The sequence below is a fragment of the Capra hircus genome, chromosome 17 (genome assembly GCF_001704415.2).
Source record: "Capra hircus breed San Clemente chromosome 17, ASM170441v1, whole genome shotgun sequence".
Classification (NCBI taxonomy): Eukaryota; Metazoa; Chordata; class Mammalia; order Artiodactyla; family Bovidae; genus Capra; species Capra hircus.
In genome coordinates this window covers 1-23,255 of record NC_030824.1, presented here as the reverse complement: position 1 = coordinate 23,255, position 23,255 = coordinate 1, and the positions used below count along the sequence as shown (strand labels likewise).

General features: G+C 61.0%; 1 protein-coding gene across 1 annotated transcript; it reads left to right on the top strand.

Moving 5' to 3' along the window:
- On the top strand, positions 1,496 to 21,754 carry LOC102182160 (calcineurin-binding protein cabin-1; the record flags this gene model as incomplete). Its single annotated transcript, XM_018060891.1, is given in 15 exon segments — positions 1,496 to 1,563; positions 8,162 to 8,219; positions 8,685 to 8,777; positions 9,144 to 9,257; positions 9,748 to 9,882; positions 10,035 to 10,215; positions 12,467 to 12,596; positions 13,625 to 13,774; positions 14,851 to 15,137; positions 15,980 to 16,148; positions 17,791 to 17,927; positions 20,165 to 20,208; positions 20,210 to 20,383; positions 21,067 to 21,145; positions 21,567 to 21,754. Coding segments are annotated over 14 exon segments (1,884 nt in total), but the record flags the coding sequence as incomplete, so codon positions are not given.

The window sequence follows — 23,255 nt, the reverse complement described above, 5'->3', positions numbered from 1 at the left end:
TACTAGAAAAACCATAGCTTTGACCACCACTGAGAACTTGTTAAAAGCTACAGCTTGGAGGTCCTACCCTTGGCTCCCTGTCCCAGCTGTCCCTGCACTCACTCCTCCTGCCAGCATGGATGTCCTGCTTCCCAAAGGGGCTCAGGGAATGTTTGTGGGTTGGAGGTAAATGAGTGGTTGAAGCGCTCAAGGAGGGATTCAGGCCTAAAACCTTTCCAGGACCACAAGGTAACAGCATCCAATCTGGTCTCATCCCCATCAGTGAGTGAGGTCATCTGTTTGCAGTGAGGACTGGCCCCTCCACCCATTTGGGCATCAGGGCCCCCCATTTTGCCCCTTGATAACACGGTCCTGCATGAGACTCCTACATAGCCTGCACTGTTTCTCAGCACAAACCTTTGCTACACAGCTCCCTGCTGCTTGGATCACCCTCCCCACTTTTATTCAACTTTCACTTCAGAACATCTTTCATGATACAACTCAGGGGTGAGAGCTGTATCCAAAGTTGCAAGGTATCTCTGAAACTTTGAAACCATCTGTTTATGGCCTGTTTAAACCCTCCCACCAGGTTATACCCAAAATTAAGGTTGGTAATTAAGTTATTTTTGTACTTCCTGGCATATCAATAAAGCTTTATTGTACCTAACTGTCTACGAGTTCTTCACCATGATTTTACTAAAGTCAAAGGGAAAGCCATAACATTCGTACTTTCAATCCTTCTTGCTGGACTCAGGCCTCTGTGAATGTCAACCAGTGTGAAGCCCCTTCCTAAAACACGTAGCTCCCAAGACTGTTGCCCCCTAAGTCCCAGGCCCCGCGTCGGAAACCCTTCAGATCTGTTTGTATATTGTGGAAACGGATCCTTCGTCAGTTGTTTCATTTGTTCTTCTCTCCCATTCTGAGGGCTCTTTTCACCTTGCTTATCGTCTCCTTTGCTGTGCAAAAACATTTAAGTTTAATCAGGTCCCACTTGTTTACTTTTGTTTTTATTTCCCGTGAATCTAGGAGGTGGGTCAGGGAGGATCTTGCTTTGATTTATGTCATCAAGGGTTCTGCTTGTGTTTTCCTCTAAGAGTTTTATAGTTTCTGGTCTTACATTTAGGTCTGCCCTTTTATCTTCTGCGTCAAGAGTTGCTTGTATCTGTGCCTTTTAGGCTTCGGGTAACGTCAACGAGGATGCTCTTCCTTCCCGTTCGCTCTAAGTGTCCCCACGTCGCCGCGGTCTCCACAGCACCTGTCCGAAGTCTGAAACAGTAGTGCGTTACTGTTCCTACTGCGCAGGGTAGTTACTGTTCAGGGCCGCGGGCTTGGCCCCTCCAACCCGGCGCCTCCTAGGTAACAGGACTGGCGGGAGCTGGCGCCGAGTCCGCAGCAGCGCTCGGAGCTCTGCGCAGGGCCGCGTCCGCAGGCAGCTGGGGCCCCGCGCGCCGGAGGGCGCGTGCGCGCTCTGTGATTGGCCGGCGCAGCCGGCGCCTGAGCCAATGGGAGCGCACCTTGTTGTCAGGCGCGCAGCCGGCCGGCGCTGGGGGTCGGTCGCCCTGGCGGTTGCTGTGGAGACGGCTGGTGAGCCCGCGGGCGACGGGGTTGGGGCGCGACTCTAAGGGCTGGGGTGGGGGCGGAAGCCTGAGGGGCGGCGGGCGCGGGAGCCCGGCCGGGCTGGCGCCAGGGCTCCCCGAGGAGAGACCGAGGCCGGGAGCCGGAGCGGCCCGGCGGGGGCCTCTTGTCAGCTCCCTGCTCAGCCCGGCGGCCTGAGAGTGGGGGGCTTCGCCTGGGGACGGCGGTCGCGGCGCCGGGCCCCGCGCTGAGCCCCCGCCTCGCGTCCTTCCATTCCACCTTCGCGGCGGTGCTGCGCGGTGAGCGCCCCTTGCGGGTGGTGTGGCGCGTCCCCGGCTCCCCCCGCGGCCCGGCGGCTCCAGGCTGCAAGCCGGCCGCCCCGCCGCCCCTGGGCCCGATCGAGTCTCCGGACCGCGGCGGGGGGCGCTGCGCAGGCGGCTCTGGGGCCTCTCGCTTCTCGGGCGCCTGGGTCACTGCAGGGCGTGCTGTGTATGCGGCTTCCACGCGGCTGGGCTTCCCTCCGTGTTGACCCTTCTTTTGGTTGTTGCTTAAGCCGTGTCCGACGCTTTGCGACCCCATGACTGCAGCACGCCAGGCCTTCGTGTCCATCGCCAACTCCCGGAGTTCACCCAAACCCATGTCCATTTGAATCGGTGATGGCATCCAACCATCTCATCCTCTGTCGTCCCCTTTTCCTCCCGACTTCAATCTTTCCCAGCATCACTGTCTTTTCCAGTTAGCCGGCCTCTCTTTGCTTTTTTATATTATTATTTCTTGTGACTATGTGTATACTTATAATGATATAAGTACTTGGGGGCTCTACGTTGTCTAGTACTTGGGACACAGCCAAAGACAGTATGTAAGAGCGGGGCAGTGTTTCTATAACATTTTATTTAAGGACACTGAAGTTTGAGTCTTATGTAAGTTTTACGTAATTTTCTTGTGTCGCGAAGTTTTTCAACCATTTGAAAATGTAGAAATCATTCTTTGCTCACTAGCCCACTGTTTTGTTACAGCCCAAGAGCAGAGAATGGTTTTTACATTTTTAAATAGTTGAAAAGCAAACTCAAATTAGGTCCATCGTCCCCCGCCACCCCCCATCCCTAAGACTGGGAATGCAAGATCGTACGGTAGCTCTATCTTTAGTGTTTTAAGGAACCTCCTTACTGTTCTCCATAGTGGCTGCACCAGTTTACATTCCCGCCAACAGGGTAAGAGGATTTTCTTTCCTCCATGCCCTCCAGCATTTGTTGTTTGTAGACTTTTTAATGATGGCTGTTCTGATTGGCAAATAGATGGGGAAACAGTGGAAACAGTGAGAGGCTTTGTTCTGGGGGGGCTCCAAAATTACTGCAGATGGTGACTGCACCCATGAAATTAAAAGATACTTGTTCCTTGGAAGAAAAGCTATGACCAACCTAGGTAGCATTTTAAAAAGCAGAGACATTACTTTGCCAACGAAGGTCCATCTAGTCAAAGCTGTGGTTTTCCCAGTAGTCATGTAAGGATGTGAGAGTTGGACTATAAAGAAAGCTGTGCGCCAAAGAATTGATGCTTTTGAACTGTGATGTTGGAGAAGACTCTCGAGAGTCCCTTGGACTGCAGGGAGATCAAACCAGTCCATCCTGAAGGCAATCAGTCCTGAATATTCATTGAAAGGACCGATGCTGAAGCTGAAGCTCCAATACTTTGGCCACCTGATGCAAAAAACTGACTCATTGGGAAAGACCTCGATGCTGGGAAAGATTAAAGGCAGGAGGAGAAGGGGGCAACAGAGGATGAGATGGTTGGATGGCATCACCAACTCTATGGACATGAGTTTAAGTAAGCTCTGGGAGTTGGTGATGGACAGGGAAGTCTGGTGTGCTGCAGTCCATGGGGTTGCAAAGAGTTGGACACGACTGAGCAACTGAACTGACTGAATAATTAGTGATGTTAAAGATACTTTCATGTCTGTTTTGCACGCTTAGTCGCATCCGACTCTAGGACCCCACACTAGGCACCTCTTTCCACGGGGATTCCACAGGCAGGAATACTGGAGTGGGTCAGCATGCCCTCCGCCACGGGATCTTCCCAACCCAGGGATGTAACCCAGGTCTCCTGCATTGCGGGCGGATTCTTCACGGTCTGAGCCACCAGGGAAGCCCATGTGTCTTTTGGCCGCCTGTGTTTTTATTTCTGGCCGTGCTGGGTCTTTGTTGCCGTGTGGCTAGTTTCTATTGGCTGTGCACAGGCTTCTCGCTGTGGTGGCTTCTCTTGTTTTGGAGCGCGGTCTCTAGGTGCCTGGGCTGCAGCAGTTGCGGGCTGAGGACGCCATGGCACAGGCTTGGTTGTTCCAGCACGCGGGCTCAGTTGCCCCGTGGCATGTGGCATCACCCCAACGAGGACTGAACCTGTGTCCTTTTTTGGAAGCATGGAGTCTTAACCACTGGGTGGTGTGTCCAGCAAGTCCTGTATTTCTTCTTCAGAGGAGTGTCTATTTAGAACTTATACCTATTTTTTGATTGTGTATTTTTCGATATTGAGCTGTGTGAGGAGTATTTGTATATTTTGGAAATTAATTCGTTGTCAGTTGCACCATTTGCAAATATTTTCTCCCATTCTGTAGGTTGTCTTTTAAACTGCACTTAGACTCGGAGAAGGCAATGGCACCCCACTCCAGTACTCTTGCCCGGAAAATCCCACAGACGGAGGAGCCTGGTGGGCTGCAGTCCATGAGGTCCCTAAGAGTTGGGCACGACTGAGCGACTTCACTTTCACTTTTCACTTTCATGGATTGGAGAAGGAAATGGCAACCCACTTCAGTGTGGAAAATTGCAACAATGATACAATGAGTTTCCAAATTCCACCCCCCCCCACCTTCCCTGACTTTCACATCTTATATAACCCTAGTGCAATTGTCAGTAAAAGGAAACTCATCCTGATACAATATTATTAACTCAGCTGTCACTTTTCTATATAGTTGCAACCCTAGTCCTTAAAGTTCAGTTCAGTTCAGTCGCTCAGTCGTGTCCGACTCTGCGACCCCATGAATCGCAGCACGCCAGGCCTCCTGTCCATCACCAACTCACGGAGTTCACTCAGACTCACGTCCATCGAGTCCGTGATGCCATCCAGCCATCTCATCCTCGGTCGTCCCCTTCTCCTCCTGCCCTCAATCCCTCCCAGCGTCAGAGTCTTTTCCAGTGAGTCAACTCTTCGCATGAGGTGGCCAAAGTACTGGAGTTTCAGCTTCAGCATCATTCCTTCCAAAGAAATCCCAGGCTGATCTCCTTCAGAATGGACTGGTTGGATCTTCTTGCAGTCCAAGGGACTCTCAAGAGTCTTCTCCAACACCACAGTGCAAAAGCATCAATTCTTCAGTGCTCAGCTTTCTTCACAGTCCAACTCTTACATCCATACATGACCACAGGAAAAACCATAAAAGAATGCTCAAGCTATCACACAATTGCACTCATCTTACACGCTAGTAAAGTAATGCTCAAAATTCTCCAAGCCAGGCTTCAGCAATACGTGAACCGTGAACTCCCTGATGTTCAAGCTGGTTTTAGAAAAGGCAGAGCAGCCAGAGATCAAATTGCCAACATCCGCTGGATCATGGAAAAAGCAAGAGAGTTCCAGAAAAACATTTATTTCTGCTTTATTGACTATGTGGATCACAGTCAGCTGTGGAAAATTCTGAAAGAAATGGGAATAGCAGACCACCTAACCTGCCTCTTGAGAAATCTGGATGCAGGTCAGGAAGCAACAGTTAGAACTGGACATGGAACAACAGACTGGTTCCAAATAGGAAAAGGAGGACGTCAAGGCTGTATATTGTCACCCTGCTTATTGAACTTCTATGCAGAGTACATCATGAAAAATGCTGGACTGGAAAAAACACAAGCTAGAATCAAGATTGCAGGGAGAAATATCAATAACCTCAGATATGCAGATGACACCAGCCTTATGGCAGAAAGTGAAGAGGAACTGAAGAGCCTCTTGATGAAAGTAAAAGAGGAGAGTGAAAAAGTTGGCTTAAAGCTCAACATTCAGAAAACGAAGATCATGGCTTCCGGTCCCATCACTTCATGGGAAATAGATGTGGAAACAGTGTCAGACAGTATTTTTCTGGGTTCCAAATCACTGCAGATGGTGATTGCAGCCATGAAATTAAAAGACGCTTACTCCTTGGAAGAAAAGTTATGACCAACCTAGATAGTATATTCAAAAGCAGAGACATTACTTTGCCGACTAAGGTCTGTCTATTCAAGGCTATGGTTTTCCCTGTCCTTAAAGTTATTCACTGTTTTATTAACTTCTTGGCCATGCTGCTGCTGCTGCTGCTGCTAAGTCGCTTCAGTCGTGTCTGACTCTGTGCGACCCCATAGACGGCCGCCCACCAGGCCCCCCCCCCCCCCCCCGCCCCAGTCCCTAGGATTCTCCAGGCAGGAACACTGGAGTGGGTTGCCATTTCCTTCTCCAGTGCATGAAAGTGAGAAGTGAAAGTGAAGTTGCTCAGTCATGTCCGACTCATAGCAACCCCATGGACTGCAGCCCACCAGGCTCCTCCGTCCATGGGATTTTCCAGGCAAGAGTACTGGAGTGGGGTGCCTACTGTTTGTCTAATATTGCTCATTTTAGGCTTGTCTGCTGTTTTCTCATGATTAGAGAGAATTTATGCATTTTAGGCCAAAATAACACAAACATGTTCTACCTATGAGGTAAGATTTTAGAAATGTTCATATTTTGAATACTTTATTTTCCACTACGAATATATTCTGTTACCTGTATACACTTTGTAGAGACAGGCATAGGTATTCCACTAATGAAGTTTCCTTCTATTTGGCCACATGAAATGTCCATTTCTCCCTTACGTGTCCACTGAATTGGTAGATATGTTATATTCCCAAATAAGATGCGTATAAAGTTCCTAGAATTCGAAGAAGAAATGTCAGTGTTCTCCCAGATACCCTGGGATGCCAGGCTCTATGAGGTTACCTCCTCGGATGATTTTCATATTGATGCAAAAATAAATAGTTGGATTTTAAAAGATCTGTGTTCTGGGCGATAAAAATCCCTCTGCATGTGCTCCGGTTTCTCCTCTGCTCTTGCTCCCTACCACGCCCCTCCCCCCACCCCCTGGCCTTTTGGTGATCACAGTGTCCATCACAGCGTAGTTTATGGTGAAGCCACCATTTCCAGAGCTAATGAGCAGCGTGCTTTACTTGTTTAAATGTAGAAACCAGGAGATGAGATAGCTATCGAGCTAGTGGGGCGGTCTCCCTTGCCTGTGAAGGAGACTGTCCTTCCTCCTTCCTTGTAAGGGCCCTGGAGACCACAGAGCCCGTGTGGAGGTCCCAGCTGTGAGCTCTGCTGGCGGGAGTCGTGGTCACACATTCAGTCCCTGCCCAGGCTCAGTTACACTGCCTGCTGGGCCCACGCGGGGCTCTGTGCTGACCCCCGGGTGGGCCGTTTCCTGGCGCCTCGCTCTGCCCTCCCTGGAGCGTTTGGTGGTGCTGCGTCGGCTGGAGCCCGGTGTTGCCGGGCACCCTGCGGCCCGCTGGAGGCCCCTGAGGGCTCAGTTCTGTGGGCTTCCCCCTGGGGCGTGCCCTCGGCACCCCTGCCGCAGTCAGGCTCCTGCCCTGTCTTCCTTTAGCAGACCCCACAGATCCGCGAGCATGGGCATGTCCGCCCAGCTGTGCCCCCCCCAGCGCTGTCCCCTCCCCCTGAAGGGGCCCTGTTCCGGCAGGAGCCACCCCGCCAGGCCCTCTCCCTGGCCCCGCCTCTCTCCCGCTGCTGTGGCCTGGTGGCGTCTGCACGGGCACATGAGCGGGCTCGGCAGCCTGTGGCCTCGGTGGCGGCTGCTTTCGGTGGCTGTGCCCTTACGGTGCCCGCGTCGGGCAGCAAGTGCTGCAGTGTGGTCTGTTTCACGACTGAACAATGACCCAGTGGCTGTCCGGGCAGCCCACAGTTTCTGTGTCCATCCGGCAGCTGATGGGCGTTTGAGTTGCCCCCACCTGGAGTCTGCCGTGCGGAACGCTGCTGCGCACATTCGTGGGCGCGCTTTGCTGTGGACACGTCTCCGTTTCCCTTGGGAGTGGCCCCTAGCACTTCCCATCTGCAGGGTGTGAGGGTCAGATTTCGCCACGTCCTCCCCAGTCTGTGAAATTTCTACAGATTTCACACTGGTCTGCCTGCCTCGAAGTTTTTCCTTTGTATTCCGCATAGTTTTTCTTTTACATTCCCCTCTCGCCCTCCAGGCCCCTGCCTCTGCCCCCCCCCACCCCCGCCTGCACCCCAGTCTCACCGCAGGCCCTCCCCCTTCACCTTCCCCACCTGGGCGGGTGACCTGGTCTCTGCCTGCTGCCTGCGTTTCCATTTTATGCGCCTTTTGAGGAGATAGCTGTCTGTCAGTCTACTACTGTGCTGAGCAGTGAGCCCCGGGGTTGTGTCAGGCTCTCTCCGCTGTGTCCCCAATTGTCTGGCCAGGGCGGGCGCTCTGTCCCTAGGCCAGGGGCTCCCCAGGTGGCAGACTGCAGAGCCATCCGAGGCACGCTCGCCTGTGCCCGGGTCCCCGGGCCCGGCTCTTCCTGGCCCCCCTCAGCCTGTCCTGCTCCCTCCCCAGGAGCCAAGTGGGCTGGCCCTGCCCGCAGCTGCTGCCTGTGCCAGAGGCTCCAACCATGGTATGTGCTGGTGCTCAGCCTCCCTCCGGGGGGAGGGGCGGGTTCTTGGGGCCCCTGAAGCCTGTCCGAGTGGGGCTGTGGGCACCTTCGAGGGTGTGGGTGTCCGCCCTCCTGTGGGTGGTCGGCAGGACCGCATCTCTGTGGCAGAGAGACACAGCCCGTGTCATTGGAGGCTGTTTTTCTGGTGCCTGGGTCTTCTGCTGCATCAGGCCGTTGCTGGGTGTCCCCAGCCTGGCCCTTCTGTAGTGGACACATTCCCTAAGCAGGTTGGCTTGGTCCCTTCAGAATGCTCCAGGTCCCCTTTTCCCTGGGTGGCCACCTGCCATTCAGCCCCACGTCTGGGGAGGCCTAGCTGTTTGAGGCAGAGTGTGCTACAGAGAGCTGTGCGCCTTGTAGGTTATTGACGAGATGAGCCATGTTTTATCTAAAAGCAGCTCTTCTCCTCCCTCACACCTCTGCCTCTAGATTCGAATCGCAGCCTTGAATGCCAGCTCCACCGTCGAAGATGATCATGAAGGAAGCTTTAAAAGTCACAAGACCCAGACGAAGGAGGCACAGGTGTGCGGTCACGGGCTCCTCTGCAGCTGGCCCTGGAGTCTCCTTTCCCTCCTGGGCTCTGGGTTGTTCTGGCTGACGTGGCCACCCCCACGGAAAGTGTCAGCGGGGCTCCTGGAACCTTGGCCTTGCTCGGGCCAAGCCCTCGGCTTGCTGCCCGCTGGTGCCCGGACTCAGCTGAGCCCACCTTGCTTGTGTCCACCTGGGGGGCCGCTGAGCAGTGAGCCCCTGGGAGGGTGGGGCCTCAGGACTGTCTCCACTGCAGCGAGGCTGGCTCACACGGCCTGGAGCGCAGCCCCCACACGCGCGGTCGGCTTGAAGAGACACACCTCTGCACTCTCGGAAAACGCTTCCGTCTTGGTTTTTCAGGAAGCAGAGGCTTTTGCCTTGTACCACAAGGCCCTGGACCTGCAGAAGCACGACCGATTTGAGGAGTCCGCCAAGGCCTACCACGAGCTGCTGGAGGCACGCCTGCTGCGGGAGGTGAGCGCGCCGGGCTTTCCCATGTGCGGAACGCCCTCCTTGCTGCGGTGCTCCAAGGTTGGGCGAGTCCAGAGACGCGCGCGTCACAGTCTGCCAGCTGCGGCGCTCTGTCCGCTCTCAGCGTGGAGGCGGCCGTGTGGATGGCTCAGGGCCTCCTGTTTTGGGAAGCGGCAGAGCACACATGCTGTGGGCGCCGCCGTCTGCGCTCAGGCCCTCGGGTGTGCCGGGCGTGCCGGGCGCGTCCCCTCCCTGTCTTGCTGCCCAGATGGCCTGCAAACTGCGTCCCGGGGGTCTGGCCTCTCTCTTCTGTGTGCTCAGAGCTGCGGTGGGGGTGGGGCTGTCCTTGAAAGACCCCCAGGGCCACACTGTTCTCCAGTGGAGGGTGGTTCCGGACTGGCCCCCAGGCCTGCACAGAGGCCGGGGCCCTGCTGATGGCCTGCAGAGGCTTCAGGCCTGGCTCTCACTTTGCACCTCTCTGCCGCGTTCCCAGGCGGTCCCGTCTGGTGATGAGAAGGAGGGGCTGAAGCACCCTGGGCTGATGCTGAAGTACTCCACATACAAGAACCTGGCGCAGCTGGCCGCCCAGCGGGAGGACCTGGAGACGGCCATGGAGTTCTACCTGGAGGTGCTCCCCGCGGGCCTCAGGCAGCCCCTGGGGGCCGCGTGGCTCCCCTGTCATCCCTGGGCACTCTGGGCAGTGGGGATGGTGCTGTCCCCTCGGATGCCTGCTGGCGAGGGCGGGGTTCACTGAGCACGTGTCTGCGGCGCTGCTTGCAGGCGGTCATGCTGGACTCCACGGACGTCAACCTCTGGTATAAGATCGGACACGTGGCCCTGAGGCTCATCCGGGTGCCCCTGGCTCGCCACGCGTTTGAGGAAGGGCTGCGGTGCAACCCTGACCACTGGCCCTGCCTGGACAACCTCATCACTGTCCTGTACACCCTCAGCGACTACACCAGTGAGTGGGGCGCGGCTGAGTTCTCCTGCGCGCGCTGCGTCAGCATGAGGGCGGGTGGGTGGCTTGGCTGAGCTCGGGGCCTGCGCCGACGCGCAAAGGCTGTCTGCCCAGCGTTCAGGGGAAATGGAGGTGCGTTTGCTTCCCCGCTGTGCTCTGCTCGCTCTCCTCCTCAGTCGCGGTCTGCCGCTGGCGCCATGGTGGGAAGACGGGCTCCCTTCAGCCTTCCCTCCAGCGCCGCTGCCTCCTGCCCCAGGCCTGCTCTGTCATTTGCTAATGGACGGTCTGGTGGCTGCAGTCTCGCTCCCAGTGCCAGAAGCTCACTTCTCGCAGCTTATCATTCCCCCCTCTGTAGAGCAGCGTGGCTGCTGGAAACACCTGTGCCAGATGGAGCCCCCGTCTGCCTTGTGGTGGCGTCACTCGCTGCCCTGCCTGGCCCTCTGCTCTGCAGGGCACACATGGCCAGCTCCTCCCAGCGGCTATGCAGGAGGGCCCTGGGCAGGACAGGGTGCAGGGTAGCTGGCCTCGGGCACAGACACACACCAGCGCCCAGCCTGGGTGAAGGTTTCAGCCGGGAGCTCCTGGCTCTGACGGCCCTTCCTTCCGTTTCCAGGTGTGGGTGGGGCAGGACGGGGTGGTGGAGGCTGGGAGGCTGGGCCTACACCGCTCCCTGGCTCCGTGTGCTCGAGCCTGGTGGCAGGGGCCAGCTGCTGGTCCCTTCCCTGTGGTCACTGCCTGAGGCAACCCCAGCCTCTCCCTGGGTCCCCAGAGCCCGCTCAGCCACCCCTGCCCCTCCAGGCAGGGCTGGCATGTCTCGCGGCCCCCGCTGTGGGCCTCTGCTGTCTGTCTCCTCTGCGAGGCTTGCGGCCTCTGCTGTCTGTCCTCTCCTCTGCGTGGCCCGTGGCCTCCGCCTTTGGGCCTCTGCTGTCTGTCCTCTGCATGTCTCGCGGCCTCCGCCTTTGGGCCTCTGCTGTCTGTCCTCTGCATGTCTCGCGGCCTCCGCCTTTGGCCTCTGCTGTCTGTCCTCTGCTCTCGCGCCCGCCGGCCTCTGCTGTCTGTCCTCTCATGTCTCCCCTCCGCCTTTGGCCTCTGCTGTCTGTCTTCTCTGCGCGGCTCGCGGCCTCCGCCTTTGGGCCTCTGCTGTCTGTCTTCTCTGCGCGGCCCGTGGCCTCCGCCTTTGGGCCTCTGCTGTCTGTCTTCTCTGCGCGGCTCGCGGCCTCTGCCTTTGGGCCTCTGCTGTCTGTCTTCTCTGCGCGGCCCGTGGCCTCCGCCTTTGGGCCTCTGCTGTCTGTCTTCTCTGCGCGGCTCGCGGCCTCCGCCTTTGGGCCTCTGCTCTCTGTCCTCTTCTCTGTGCGTCTGGCACCGCCCGCTCGCTCGCGGGCTCTCCTCCGGCCGCGGACCCTCGCGTCCCGTTGTCTCAGAGGTGTGTGTGCCCCGTCGTCTCAGAGGTGTGTGTGCGTCTGTGGCCGTCTGTGCGCTCCCCGTTTGCCGATTTTGACTCTCGCGCTTGCATCTTCCCTGTCTCCCTGGGCTCGTCCTGGAGCTCGAGCGCCCCCTGGAGGCCCGGCCTTCAGTATCTTGCCATCTCTGCGCCCCGGCTCAGGCTCTGCACTTGGTAAACCCATCTTGAGCGGAAGATGGCCCTGGGCACTGAGCGGTGTGTGTGCCTGTGAGGGCCGATGGGCATCCCTGAGCTGAGGAGGCAGGCCTCCCTCTGCTGTGGGCACAGCAGCAGAGGGCCTCTGTGTTCCTCTCTGCTCCCAGCCCTCCCCTGGGAGCCGGGCTCTCCTTCAGTGGGTGGCTGGCAAGGGGGCCCGGCTCTGTCCTCCCTCCGGCCCTCCATCCTGGCTGTCCTCCCCTCTCCCCACTCTGTCCTCCTCTGCTCATTCCTGATTAGTGCCTTGCAACCGCACGCAGCCTGGGGAGCTGGGCCGGGCCCTGAGCCATCCAGTCCAGAGCGGAGCGAGCTGGCAGTCGTTTGCAGGCAGCTGGCCCCCTAGGGTGGGTTTGCTAGATCGAAGGTCTGTGTGTGACGCCCCCCTATTCCCCAGAGAGGTTGCCCAACCTGTCCTCCCCTTCCGGCAGCCTCGGGGTTACTGTTTTCAGAAATGGTTCCTGATTGGATGGGTCCAGGTACTGCCGCACCCTTGTCCTCCTGGCATGTCTTGGCCCCCAGAGCAGGGCCCCTTCCCTGGCGTCGCTAGCGAGGCCAGGGTGCCAGTGCAGCCTGAGGCCGTGCCTGTCTCTCCGCCAGCATGCCTGTACTTCATCTGCAAGGCCTTGGAAAAGGACTGCCGCTACAGCAAGGGGCTGGTGCTCAAGGAGCAGATCTTCCAGGAGCAGCCGCGCCTGCGCCAGGACTCCCTCCGCATGTTCCTCCAGTGGTGGGTCACTCACACTCTGTCCTGCCCGCGCCTCTGCTCCGCGTGCTCAGGGCCGGCTCTGTCCAGCTCGTGCCCGCCTTCCCCTCTCTGAGGCTGGGCTTTCCGCGCTGCCCAGCCCTCCTCTGACCCTCCCTGCCTGCCTCTGGGAGGGGCCCGTGCTCAGTAGCGTCGCCCGGGGGGGGGCCCTTTGCAGCCTGACCACCTGGTCCTCCTGTCTGCCTTCCCGGGAGGATAGCGGGCCCGGGCCCGGCAGCTCTGGGCTGGCCCTGCTGGCCCTGCTGGCCCTGCCCTGTCCGCCTCCCTGGCTCCGAGGCGCCCTCGCCGGGGTCCCCGCCCCTCCCCGGCCTGCTCGCCCGCCTCTGCCGAGCTCTGGCTCCCAAGCCCCCCTTGGCAGCTTGCCGAGCTCGGGCTGCCTCCGTTGCCACTGCCCCCGCCCGTGGTACCAGCTTGGCCCCACTAGGGGTTAGCGGTCTTTTGTCCCAGTGTTTATGCCTCAGGAGACCACGTCTCTTATTCCCATCCATCCCGAGAGGCTGCCCTTCTTTGGGGAGGTGGGTGATGAGTGCACGAGTGCGGGGGAGCCCTGCAGGGAGGGACCTCCGCTGGCAGAGGTGTGTCCGTGGGAGGCATGCCAGGCCTCAAGCTCCTGCCCTTGCTGTTGACTCCCGTCGGCTTCGGTGAGCTTGGCTGCTCTGAGGGCTGTTTCAGGTGGGCAGTATGGGATAGTGAAATCCTTATAAGCTTTTCAGCAAAGGATGAGAGGAGCCTGTGGTTTTTCTGCCGTCAGCGTGGTCCTGCTGATGCGGGTGAAGGCCCGTTGCCCGGTTGTGAGCAGATTAAAGGGCGTTAGTCATGCTGTGTACATGGGTGTTGAGAACGCTAATTACTGCCCTTTGCAGCCCAAGTGCTAATTTTGTTTGTGGGAAGAATTAATACAGATTGCAGGGTATTAGCTGCGTGCTGGTGTGTAGGATTTGCACCGTGGCTCTGATGTGCCCCGGTCACGCCTCTGTCCCTCACACTCTCAGTGACATGTCCATCCACGAGGTGTCAGTGAGCGCAGCCGAGTCGCAGGCCATCGTGGATGAGGCCCTGGGGCTGCGCAGGAGGCGGCAGGCGCTGACGGTGCGTGAGAAGGAGCCGGACCTAAAGCTGGTGCAGCCCATCCCCGTCCTCACGTAGGTTGTCCGGGGTGCCAGGCGGCCGCTGGGCCCTGCGTTGGTGCAGACACAGGGCACATGGGCAGGTGACCGCGGGACACGGGCTGGGCCTCCCTTGCTGGGCTTCCCTCTCTCCATGCTGTCCTTGACCCACCGCCTGCCACACTCCTGTCAGCCCCTCTCACCGCCCGCCCGAGGGGAGAGGGGAAGGTGGACGGGGGCCATCAGGGCTCTGAGGGGCCAAGAGTGGGTGGGGAGCCCACCCCCCCAGGGCCTGGCATCCTGCTTGCGAGTCCATGTTCATGACGGGGTCATGCTGCTGCGTGGGTTGGAGAGGGTTTAGGGCCAGAGCTGGAGTCCAGGGAGGAGTGGGCGTGGGTCAGGCAGAGGGAAGCCTGTGCAAAGGCCCTGTAGCGTGTGGGCTGCGGTTTTGTTTGCAGAACTGAGCGAAGCTACGCAGGTGAGGGTGTGTTGGGCGGGGTGAGGCAGTGAGGTGGGGCAGGCAGCACCCTGGTGACAGGTGGAGGCCTTGGTTTTTAGTCAAAGGGCCTGGGAAGCTGGTCAGGGATGGGTGGGTGGGTACCTTACGCCACACAGCGTCATACTGCAACACAGCATGGCACGCAACACAACACGGGACACGCAGAGCACGGAGCAGCAGTGAGCAGCGCAGCCCAGGCCGCACCTCAGCACAACACGACACGCAACACGGCTTCTGCACGAGACACACGCGTGCTCGGGCTGTGCCCAGCGGGCTCCGGCCCAGCAGCTGTGGGGCCCCTTTAGAGCACACCCGTCAGTAGCCCTCCCCCAGGAAGTCAGACGAGTGGCCGCAGGGCGAGGCCACCAGGCGGTAAAGGCGGGACCTTGCTCAGAAGGGATTATCACTTGAGCCCGCAGCTGCCCCTGCCTGGTGGGGCTGAGATGCCTTGGGGCTCTTGCGGGCAGTGTGGAGGGTGTGGGCTCCGCTCCAGCCCAGCGGCTCCACCTCGGCAGTCAGTCACCCCAGCCCCCCGCCCTCATGGGGACGGCGGCCTGGGCTCTGGGCTCCCTGTGGTGGGTGCTGAGCCCGCATGGTGACCTTCTCCCTGCAGCTGGAAGTGCCTCGGTGAGAGCCTGCTGGCCACATACCACCACCTCACCACGTGCGAGCCCCCGCGGCCCAGTCTGGGCAAGAGGATCGACCTGTCTGACTATCAGGACCCCAGACAGCGTCCCGCGTCCCCCGAGGAGGCAGTGCCTGTCAGTGTGCTCCAGCCAAGCCCTGCCAGCGCCAGCCCTGCAGCCTCCGTGCCAGAGCCCGTGCTGGCATTCACCCCCGTGGCCACGGCCAGCTTCCCGCTGCACAGCCCCAGCCTGCTGGAGACGGGCGTCCCCACCGGTGAGCAGGCCCCAGGGAGGGCTTCAGGGGGCCCTGTCTGCTGAGCGGCAGTGGGAGCTGGAGAGCCCCGCCCTCTCCAAAGGCCAGGTCCTGCCACCTCCTGGCCCCGCAGGAGAGCTTGGGGCTGCTGGCCAGCCTCCCTCAACAATGGGGCCCTGGGGGCTGGGTTGGCCTCGGGTGCAGCTCCTCAGGCCCCCTGCCCTGCCCGCTGTGCTGCTGGGCACTGACATTCCCGGCTTAAGCAGCAGCCAGCAGTCACCACTGTCTGTGGTCATGTCCCTTGGAATGGCATTACTGATTTTTATCATCATTGGAGCCTTCCAAAAACACTTTGGACCAAAGCTTCTGAGCCTTTCCTTGATTTCTGAGTCCCTGATAAAGCCTACGGGGCGGCTAAAGAAGGTTCTGAATGAACGCGTATGTAATGGTGCCTAACTTTTTACCTTGGTCACCAGTGACACCTGTCTGCTATGAATCACATGACCCTCTTGCCCATATCCTGTCACTGGGCCTCGGGCCTGGGCAGAGTCAGGGTCCCTGCTGCTTGCTTAGCCCCATCCCAGGACAGCCGGTGGGGGGGCTTTGACCCTGAGATCCTGGCATTCTGTGGCTATGGAAAGTAGTCTTGAGGCCTGGCCTGTGGGTGAGAAAGGGGTGAGATTAAGGGATTTGAAATGGTCTTTTCTCAGGCTTTTTTTTGCTAGAGGGGGGATGCAAAATTTCTTGAATGTCCAAGAAGCCTTAAGTTAAACGTGCAGGCAGGTTATAAAAGGACTGAGTGCCTTGAGGTGTGTTTCCCTGGCCCAAGTCTCCTGAGCTTTCGACTTGCTCTCTTTGTAAAGGTGATGTCTCCGGGGGAGATAAATCCAAGAAAGGGGTCAAACGGAAGAAGATTTCCGAGGAGAGCGGGGAGACGGCCAAGCGGCGGTCTGCCCGCGTCCGAAACACCAAGTGCAAGAAGGAAGAGAAGGTGGACTTCCAGGAGCTGCTGCTGAAATTCCTGCCGTCCAGGTGCGGCGCTGCCGGTCTCGGCAGAGGAGGCCCACAGCCTCCTGCCTCCCTCCCACCTCTGGTTCTGGGGCCGCCCTCCCCTGTGGGTGCCTCCTCCGCCCCCGGACTGGGGCCTCCGAACGTCCTGAAGGCAGGAAGTGGAACTCGCGTGTCTTCAGAGCTGGGGCTGCCTGCTCACGCCTCACGCCTGGGCCTCCCGTTGTCAGGCGCAGATGCCAGGACAGCCCGTGGGAGGGGCCCGTGCTCAGGGAGGTGCCCGCTTGGCTTCTCCGGGCTCCGCAGGGTCACTGGAGCTTGAGAAAGTGGATGGCGGGTTTGGGAGTCGTCCCCTGTTTCTCGGGTTCCCCAGAGAAGCCTCCCAGGAGGAGGTGGGCCCGGCTGCCCAGGGAAGGGGGTCTGCGCCCCCGTGCTCGTCCCCTGGGTCTTCTCCGGCCCCTGCGTCTTGCCCTGTCCCCTCCCTCAGACGCTTTGGGGCCTGGTGCTAGACTTCCTACCGCCTTTGCCTGAGTGCAGAGAGCAGGCGGGTTCTCTCTGCCCACCGACATTTGAGGGGCACGTCCTGTGAGCCGGGGTGTCCTCTCCCGTGCCGTGTTTGTGTTTTTGAGACTGTGCACCGTTTTCTCCCTTCTGTGGCTCTGGGGTCTGGGGGGTGGCCGTGTGTCTGCGAGCACCCTTCTGGGGTCCTCGGCTGGTTCTGTCTCCTGACGGTCGGCTCCGGGGTGGTGCATCCAGGACGACGAGGGTGGGGTGGCCAGGAGCTCCCGGTGGCCTGTGAATCTCTGGCCACGGGATTTGGCATTCCTAGTTCCCTGCCTTTCTGTTTCTGAGGGGAGGGGGACGTGCCCGAGTGGAGCCGTTCTCAGCGGGAGCAGGACGTGGGCTCTCTGGTGGCCTCCTCCCGAGCCACGCCTCCTCGAGCAGGCCTGCCGGTGGGAGCCCTGGGGGGGCCGCTTCCCACCCTGCCCCTCCCGCTGCGCCGCCTGGGTCCTTGTTCCCCAGCCCTGCTGGTGGGGAATGGCGTCTTGCTTCTCTTTTACCTTTGTTTCAACTGCTGGTTTCCTGTGTGGTTTTCGCGTCAGCTTCCTCGAATGGCTGGCAGGGGCTCGTAGTGGCTTGCTGGGTGCAGTCCCCAGAGGGGGCGGGGGATGTGTTTGTGCACCGTGAGGTCAGAAGGCACCACCTGTCCATCCTTGGGGGGGTGGCGGGGACAACTAAAAGCGGAGTCCCTGGGGGGTCTTCCGGGAGCGGCCGCCTCTCCCCCAAGCCCACAGCACTGTGAGGCATCGTGGAGGTGCCACCTGGCCCCCCTGCCTGCCCCCCCCCCCAGCGCATTTTGGGCCTCAGCATGTGGAGGCTTGGCCAACTGCTGTCTAGGCAAAGTCCTGCGGCCGCTGTCTCCAGCTCCCTATGGGCATCAGTCTCTGTGTGGGTCCTTTCTGTTTCCCACTCGAAGGTCAGCTTCCTTTGGACAGGGCTTGCTGATCCCTGGCTGTATTCCGACTTCGGCCCGGTGCCTGGTGACCACCTGATGGGATGGGTAGAGGCAAGGCACGGGCCAGACCCGGCCATGAAGGCCTGCAGAGGCGGAGCCTCCTTGCCTGGGGCCAGCCGGGCTGGTGTGAGTCTCGTGTGTTCCTTGCAGGTTGAGAAAGCTGGACCCTGAGGAGGAAGACGACCCCTTTAACAGCTATGAAGTCCCGCCAGAGGCCAAGCCGGAGAGCTTCCCCAGCGCGGGGGCCCACAGGCTGTCCTCCGACTCGGCCACGTTCATGGAGTCTGGTAGGAGTGGGCACCGTGGGCGCTGCTGGGGCCATGTCTGGGTGGTGGTCCAGGGCTGGCCCAGGGCTGCCTGGCTCTGTCCCGCCTGAGCTCTGAGCTCGGCCGAGTGAGGCGCTGGGCCGTCCGGGCACGGGCCTTGCTGGCCCAAAGGTGCATCTCACTGTTGGGTGTGGCTGAGTGCTGGGCGCTGTGCTGCTGCGTGAGACTGTACCCCTCAGCCTGGAGGCTTGGACAGGTGGCATCCGCAGCTGTGGGGGGCACGGGCTCTCCACACTGCCGCCCTCTTCTCCCGAAGGAGGCAGGCCTGGCATGGAGGTCCCTCCTCCCGTCGGCGCCCCCCGCTCACATCAGGCCTCCCCCCTCACAGCGGGCTCCCCCCTCACGTCAGGTCCCCTTTGCGTTGGGCCCTCCTCACGTCCAGCCCCCCTCACGTCAGATCCCCCCTCACGTCGGGCCCCCCCCACATCCGGCCCCCTCACGTCGGGCCCTCCTCACGTTGAACCCCCCTCATGTCAGATCCCCCCTCTCGTCGGGCCCCCCTCATGTCAGGTCCCCTTTGTGTCGGGCCCCCCTCACGTCGGGCCCCCCTCACGTCAGGTCCCCTTTGCGTCGGGGCCCCCTCACGTCGGGCCCCCCTCACGTCAGGTCCCCTTTGCGTCGGGGCCCCCTCACGTCGGGCCCCCCTCACGTCTGGTTCCCCTTGCGTTGGGGCCCCCTCATGTCAGGTCCCCTTTGCATCGGGGCCCCCTCTGCGTCGGGCCCCCCTCACGTCTGGTTCCCCTTGCGTCGGGCCCCCCTCACATCAGATCCCCCCTCACGTCAGGCACCCCCCACATCCGGCCCCCTCACGTCGGATTCCCCCTCACGTCGGGCTCCCCCTCTTGTCGGATCCCGCTCACGTCAGGTCCCCTTTGCGTCGGGGCCCCCTCACGTCGGGCCCCCCCTCACGTCGGGCGGCACACACATCCGGCCCCCTCACCTCTGGTCCCCCCTCACGTTGGATCCCCCTCACGTTGGATCCCCCTCACGTCGGGCCCCCCTCACGTCTGGTCCCCCTCACGTCTGGTCCCCCCTCACGTTGGATCCCCCTCACGTTGGATCCCCCTCACGTCGGGCCCCCCTCACGTCTGGTTCCCCTCGCGTCGGGCCCCCCTCACGTCGGGCCGCACACACATCCGGCCTCCTCACGTCTGGTCCCCCTCAAGTCTGGTCCCCTCTCACGTTGGATCCCCCCTCACGTCGGGCCCCCCTCTCGTCGGGCCCCCCCTCACGTCGGGCCCCCCTCACGTCTGGTTCCCCTCTCGTCTGGTCCCCCCTCACGTCTGGTTCCCCTTGCATCGGGCCCCCCTCACATCAGATCCCCCCTCACGTCTGGTCCCCCCTCACGTCGGTCCCCCCCTCACGTCTGGTCCCCCTCACGTCTGGTCCCCCCTCTCCTCGGGCCCCCTCTTGTCTGGTGCCCCCTCACGTCTGGTCCCCCCTCACGTCGGGCCCCCTCACGTCAGGTCCTCTTTGCGTCGGGGCCCCCTCTCGTCGGGCCCCCCTCACGTCAGGTCCCCTTTGCATCGGGGCCCCCTCACGTCAGGTCCCCTTTGCGTCGGGGGCCCCTCACGTCTGGTTCCCCTTGCGTCGGGCCCCCCTCACATCAGATCCCCCCTCACGTCAGATCTCCCCTCACGTCGGATCCCGCTCACGTCAGGTACCCTTTGCATCGGGGCCCCCTCACGTCGGGCCCCCCCTCACGTCGGGCCCCCCCTCACGTCGGGCCCCCGTCACGTCAGGTCCCCTTGCGTCGGGGCCCCCTCACGTCAGGTCCCCTTTGCGTCGGGCCCCCCTCACGTCTGGTCCTCCCTCACGTCGGGCCCCCCTCACGTCTGGTTCCCCTTGCGTCGGGGTCCCCTCACGTCGGGCCCCCCTCACGTCGGGACGTCCCTCACGTCAGGCCCCCCTCACGTCTGGTTCCCCTCACGTCGGGCCCCCCCTCACGTCGGGGTCCCCTCACGTCGGGCCCCCATCACGTCGGGCCCCCCCTCGCGTCGGGGTCCTCTCGCGTCAGGGCCCCCCTCACGTCGGGCCCCCCCTCACATCAGATCCCCCCTCACGTCGGGCCCCCCTCACGTCAGGTCCCCTCGCATTGGGCCCCTCTTCACGTCGGGCCCCCCTCGCGTCGGGACGTACCTCACGTCGGGACGTCCCTCATGTCGGGCCCCCCTCACGTCGGGACGTCCCTCCGGCAGAGAAGCAGGACGTGCACGCCTTTCTGCTGGGGAACCTGAGCAACGGGGGGCGTCCTGGAGCTGATGGTGTGCTTCCTGAAGAGCATGGGCCTCAGGTTCCTGCTGCGCTGGCCGCCGGGCCTGGCGGAGGTCGTGCTCAGCACCTACCACAGCTGGCGGAGGCACAGCGCCAGCCTGCCCAACCCGCTGCTCAGGGACTGCAGCAACCGGCACATCCAGGTGGGTCTGCAGGGCACTCTGGCCCCTCTTCCTTGGAGGAGGGCGGCTGCTTCTAGGGGCAGCGTTGGGGGTGTCCAGGGCTCCCAGAGGTGGAGGAGCCCCGGGTTCACAGGTGCTCAGGGCTGTGTGGGTCAGGGGCCCCTGGGAAGGCAGCCTCTGCTGGGACACGCCTGGGACTGCCTCCCGGAGGCATCTGCCCGGGTCCGCCCCCCCGAGGCAGGGTGGAATGGTGGTGGGGCCGAGCTTTGGTCCCCGGACAGACCGCTGGGTCACTTGTCAGTTGTGCCCCCTTGGCTGGGCCGGCGCCCCCTCACTGCTGAGCCTCAGCTTCCTGGTATGCGGGGGAGCCATGCACCCACTCCGGGCGCTGTCAGGGCTGAGGGCCTGCGCTTGGCGGGGGGCAGGGCTGCCTCTTGCACGGGACCGGTCCCCAGGACAGGGGGCGGGTGGGTCTCACCAGTGTTCCCGAGTCCATCTCAGGGAGGTGCATCTGTCCTTAGATCCTGGCAGCAGCCACTGGTTATGACTCAGGGAATGGATAGTAGAGGCAGAGTGGCGTCCCCATCAGAGTCGAGTAGCTGAGGCTCCTTGTGTCTCCACCCTTGGCCCCTGGGCCCCCTCACGTCGGGTCCCCTTGGCGTCGGGGCCCTGCTGACCCTGCTGACCCCGCGCCGGTGCTGCAGGAGATGATGCTGATGTCTCTTTCCTGCATGGAGCTGCAGCTGGACCAGTGGCTGCTGACCAAGGGCCGGAGCTCTGCAGGTAGGCCCCATCCATGTTCCATGGGGGCCCACTTTCTGGAGGGGGCAGGAGCCGGGGCCAAGTCCCTCCTCCAGGGGCACATTTCCTAGGCCACCTTGTCAGGCCAGGAAAGGCCCGGGCCTCTGAGAAGTGGCTGAGCCCCACGGGAGCCACCTGCCTGCTGGTAACTTGGGATGAGGGCTGGGGCACCTCTGTTTCCTCAGGTCATCACTGGACACTTTGCGTGTCCCCAGATACGCTCAGCGCAGTCTGCTTGGTGAGGGCTGCGAGCCCCAGGGTTTCTGCATCCTTGTTGGGCCCGTCGGGCTCTGACGCTGGCCACTTGGGACCATGGGGCTCTGAGGGCTCAGGGCCTCGGGGAGCAGGAGGGCATCTGGGCCCCACTCATGAGGTTGACTCCTTCCGGCCTGACGGTTTTCAGTGTCTCCTCGGAACTGCCCCGCAGGCGTGCTGAATGGCAGGTTCGGCCCCGACTTCCCAGGGGCCCACTTCCTGGGGGACCTCCTGCAACTGTCGTTTGCCTCATCCCAGCGGGACCTGTTTGAGGATGGCTGGTTGGAGTTTGTGGTCCGCGTGTACTGGTTGAAGGCTCGATTCCTGGCGCTGCAGGTTGGTCTGGGGGCAGCTGCTTTGGGGAGGGAAACCTGGGGCACCCGCTCGGTACGGGGGAGGGGCTAGGTCACATCGATGGAGCGTGTGTGTTATGCCTGATAGCCACCGGGCACCTGGGCTACGGTCAGGAAGCACGGTGTGGGGGGACTTCAGTGTACCTGAGCCAGCGTGGCCCACCACCCACCTAGCCACAGCACCGGGAGGTCTCGTGGACCCCACACCCAGGAGAGGTTGCCTTGTTGGGCCTTGGCCCTTTGCTTGTGTTTCTGAGAGCATGGGAGACTGGGGGGGTTGGCCAGCCCCCAGCCCCCTGAACACCGTGGCACCCTTCAGGTGGGTTGGTGGGTTCCAGAGTGGGGCAGCCCGTCTAGTCACAAACTCTTGCCACCTCCGCTTGAGCCCTGGACCATGTTCTGGGCCGTGCGCCCCCTGCCACAGGGGGTACGCCGGCTCCCTGGGCTCTGGCGTGGATGCGATCCGTTCGTCCATCTGTTCAGTAGAGCGTGCTGGCTCCCCTCTGCCGCTGCCGTGAGGGGATGTGGGGATCGGCAGCCCACCCCATTTTGTGGTATTGGCCTCTTCTCCCCCTCTGTGATATTTGGGCTCTGTTATGCAGCCCTGGCGAGTGTTTTGTTGTATGTTTGTGGGATCTGCTTCCTCTGCCCAAGTAGCAGGAGCGGGCCTGTGCGAGATGAGAGCGTGAGCTCGAGGTGCGTGCTGAGGGATGCGTGCAGAGCTCAGCCGGCGGGCCGAGCAGGAGGACGTGCCATCGCCTGTGGCTGCCTCGATGACCTGTCCGGATGCATGGACTCTGGTGTGTATTGTGTTGGGTTGCTGTCTGGGTAGAGTGAGCAGAGCTTCCTCAAACGGTGTTTCTCTTCTTTGTCGTTATAGCCTGACTGCTGTCTCGTTGGATACGTGACTAAGCGAGCATGTGGTGAGGAGGCCTTGCCGGTATAAAGCGCTGTGCTTGTGGTTCAGGGTTGTTTTGTTCTGTGGATTGAATCCACCTGATGGAGCACTGCGGGACAGGATGGGAGCGGCTAGGAACGGGGCATGGGGTGGGCTGTCTTGCTGGGGTTGTCGGGAGCGCTTGTCTTTGGTTCCTCAGGCCCGTGTGGCGGGGGCAGGCTCCAGCAGGATGAGTGAAAAACCCTCCCCCTCCCCATGAAGCAGACCAGGGCATCTGCTCTGGCCTGGGCTGGGCAGCGTGTCCTCTGTGGCTTCCTCCTGCCTCACTGTGCAACCCAACCCCCAACCCCACCCTCACGCCCGTGGTCTGTGACATGTCCTTGGGCTGAGGGTGGCGTTCAGGCTCTGCATGAGGTGGCTTCAGGCCAGGCCCGGTGCAGCGCCGCTTACCCGTGTCTGGCAGCTTCCTGCAGAGAGGAGCTCCAGGTCCGGTGGTTCTGCTCTGCCGGCTCTGCTTGATCTCTCAGCCTCGTACCCCAGCAGGAGGCTGGGTGCTGGAGTGTGGCTGGAGGCTGGTAATCTCTTT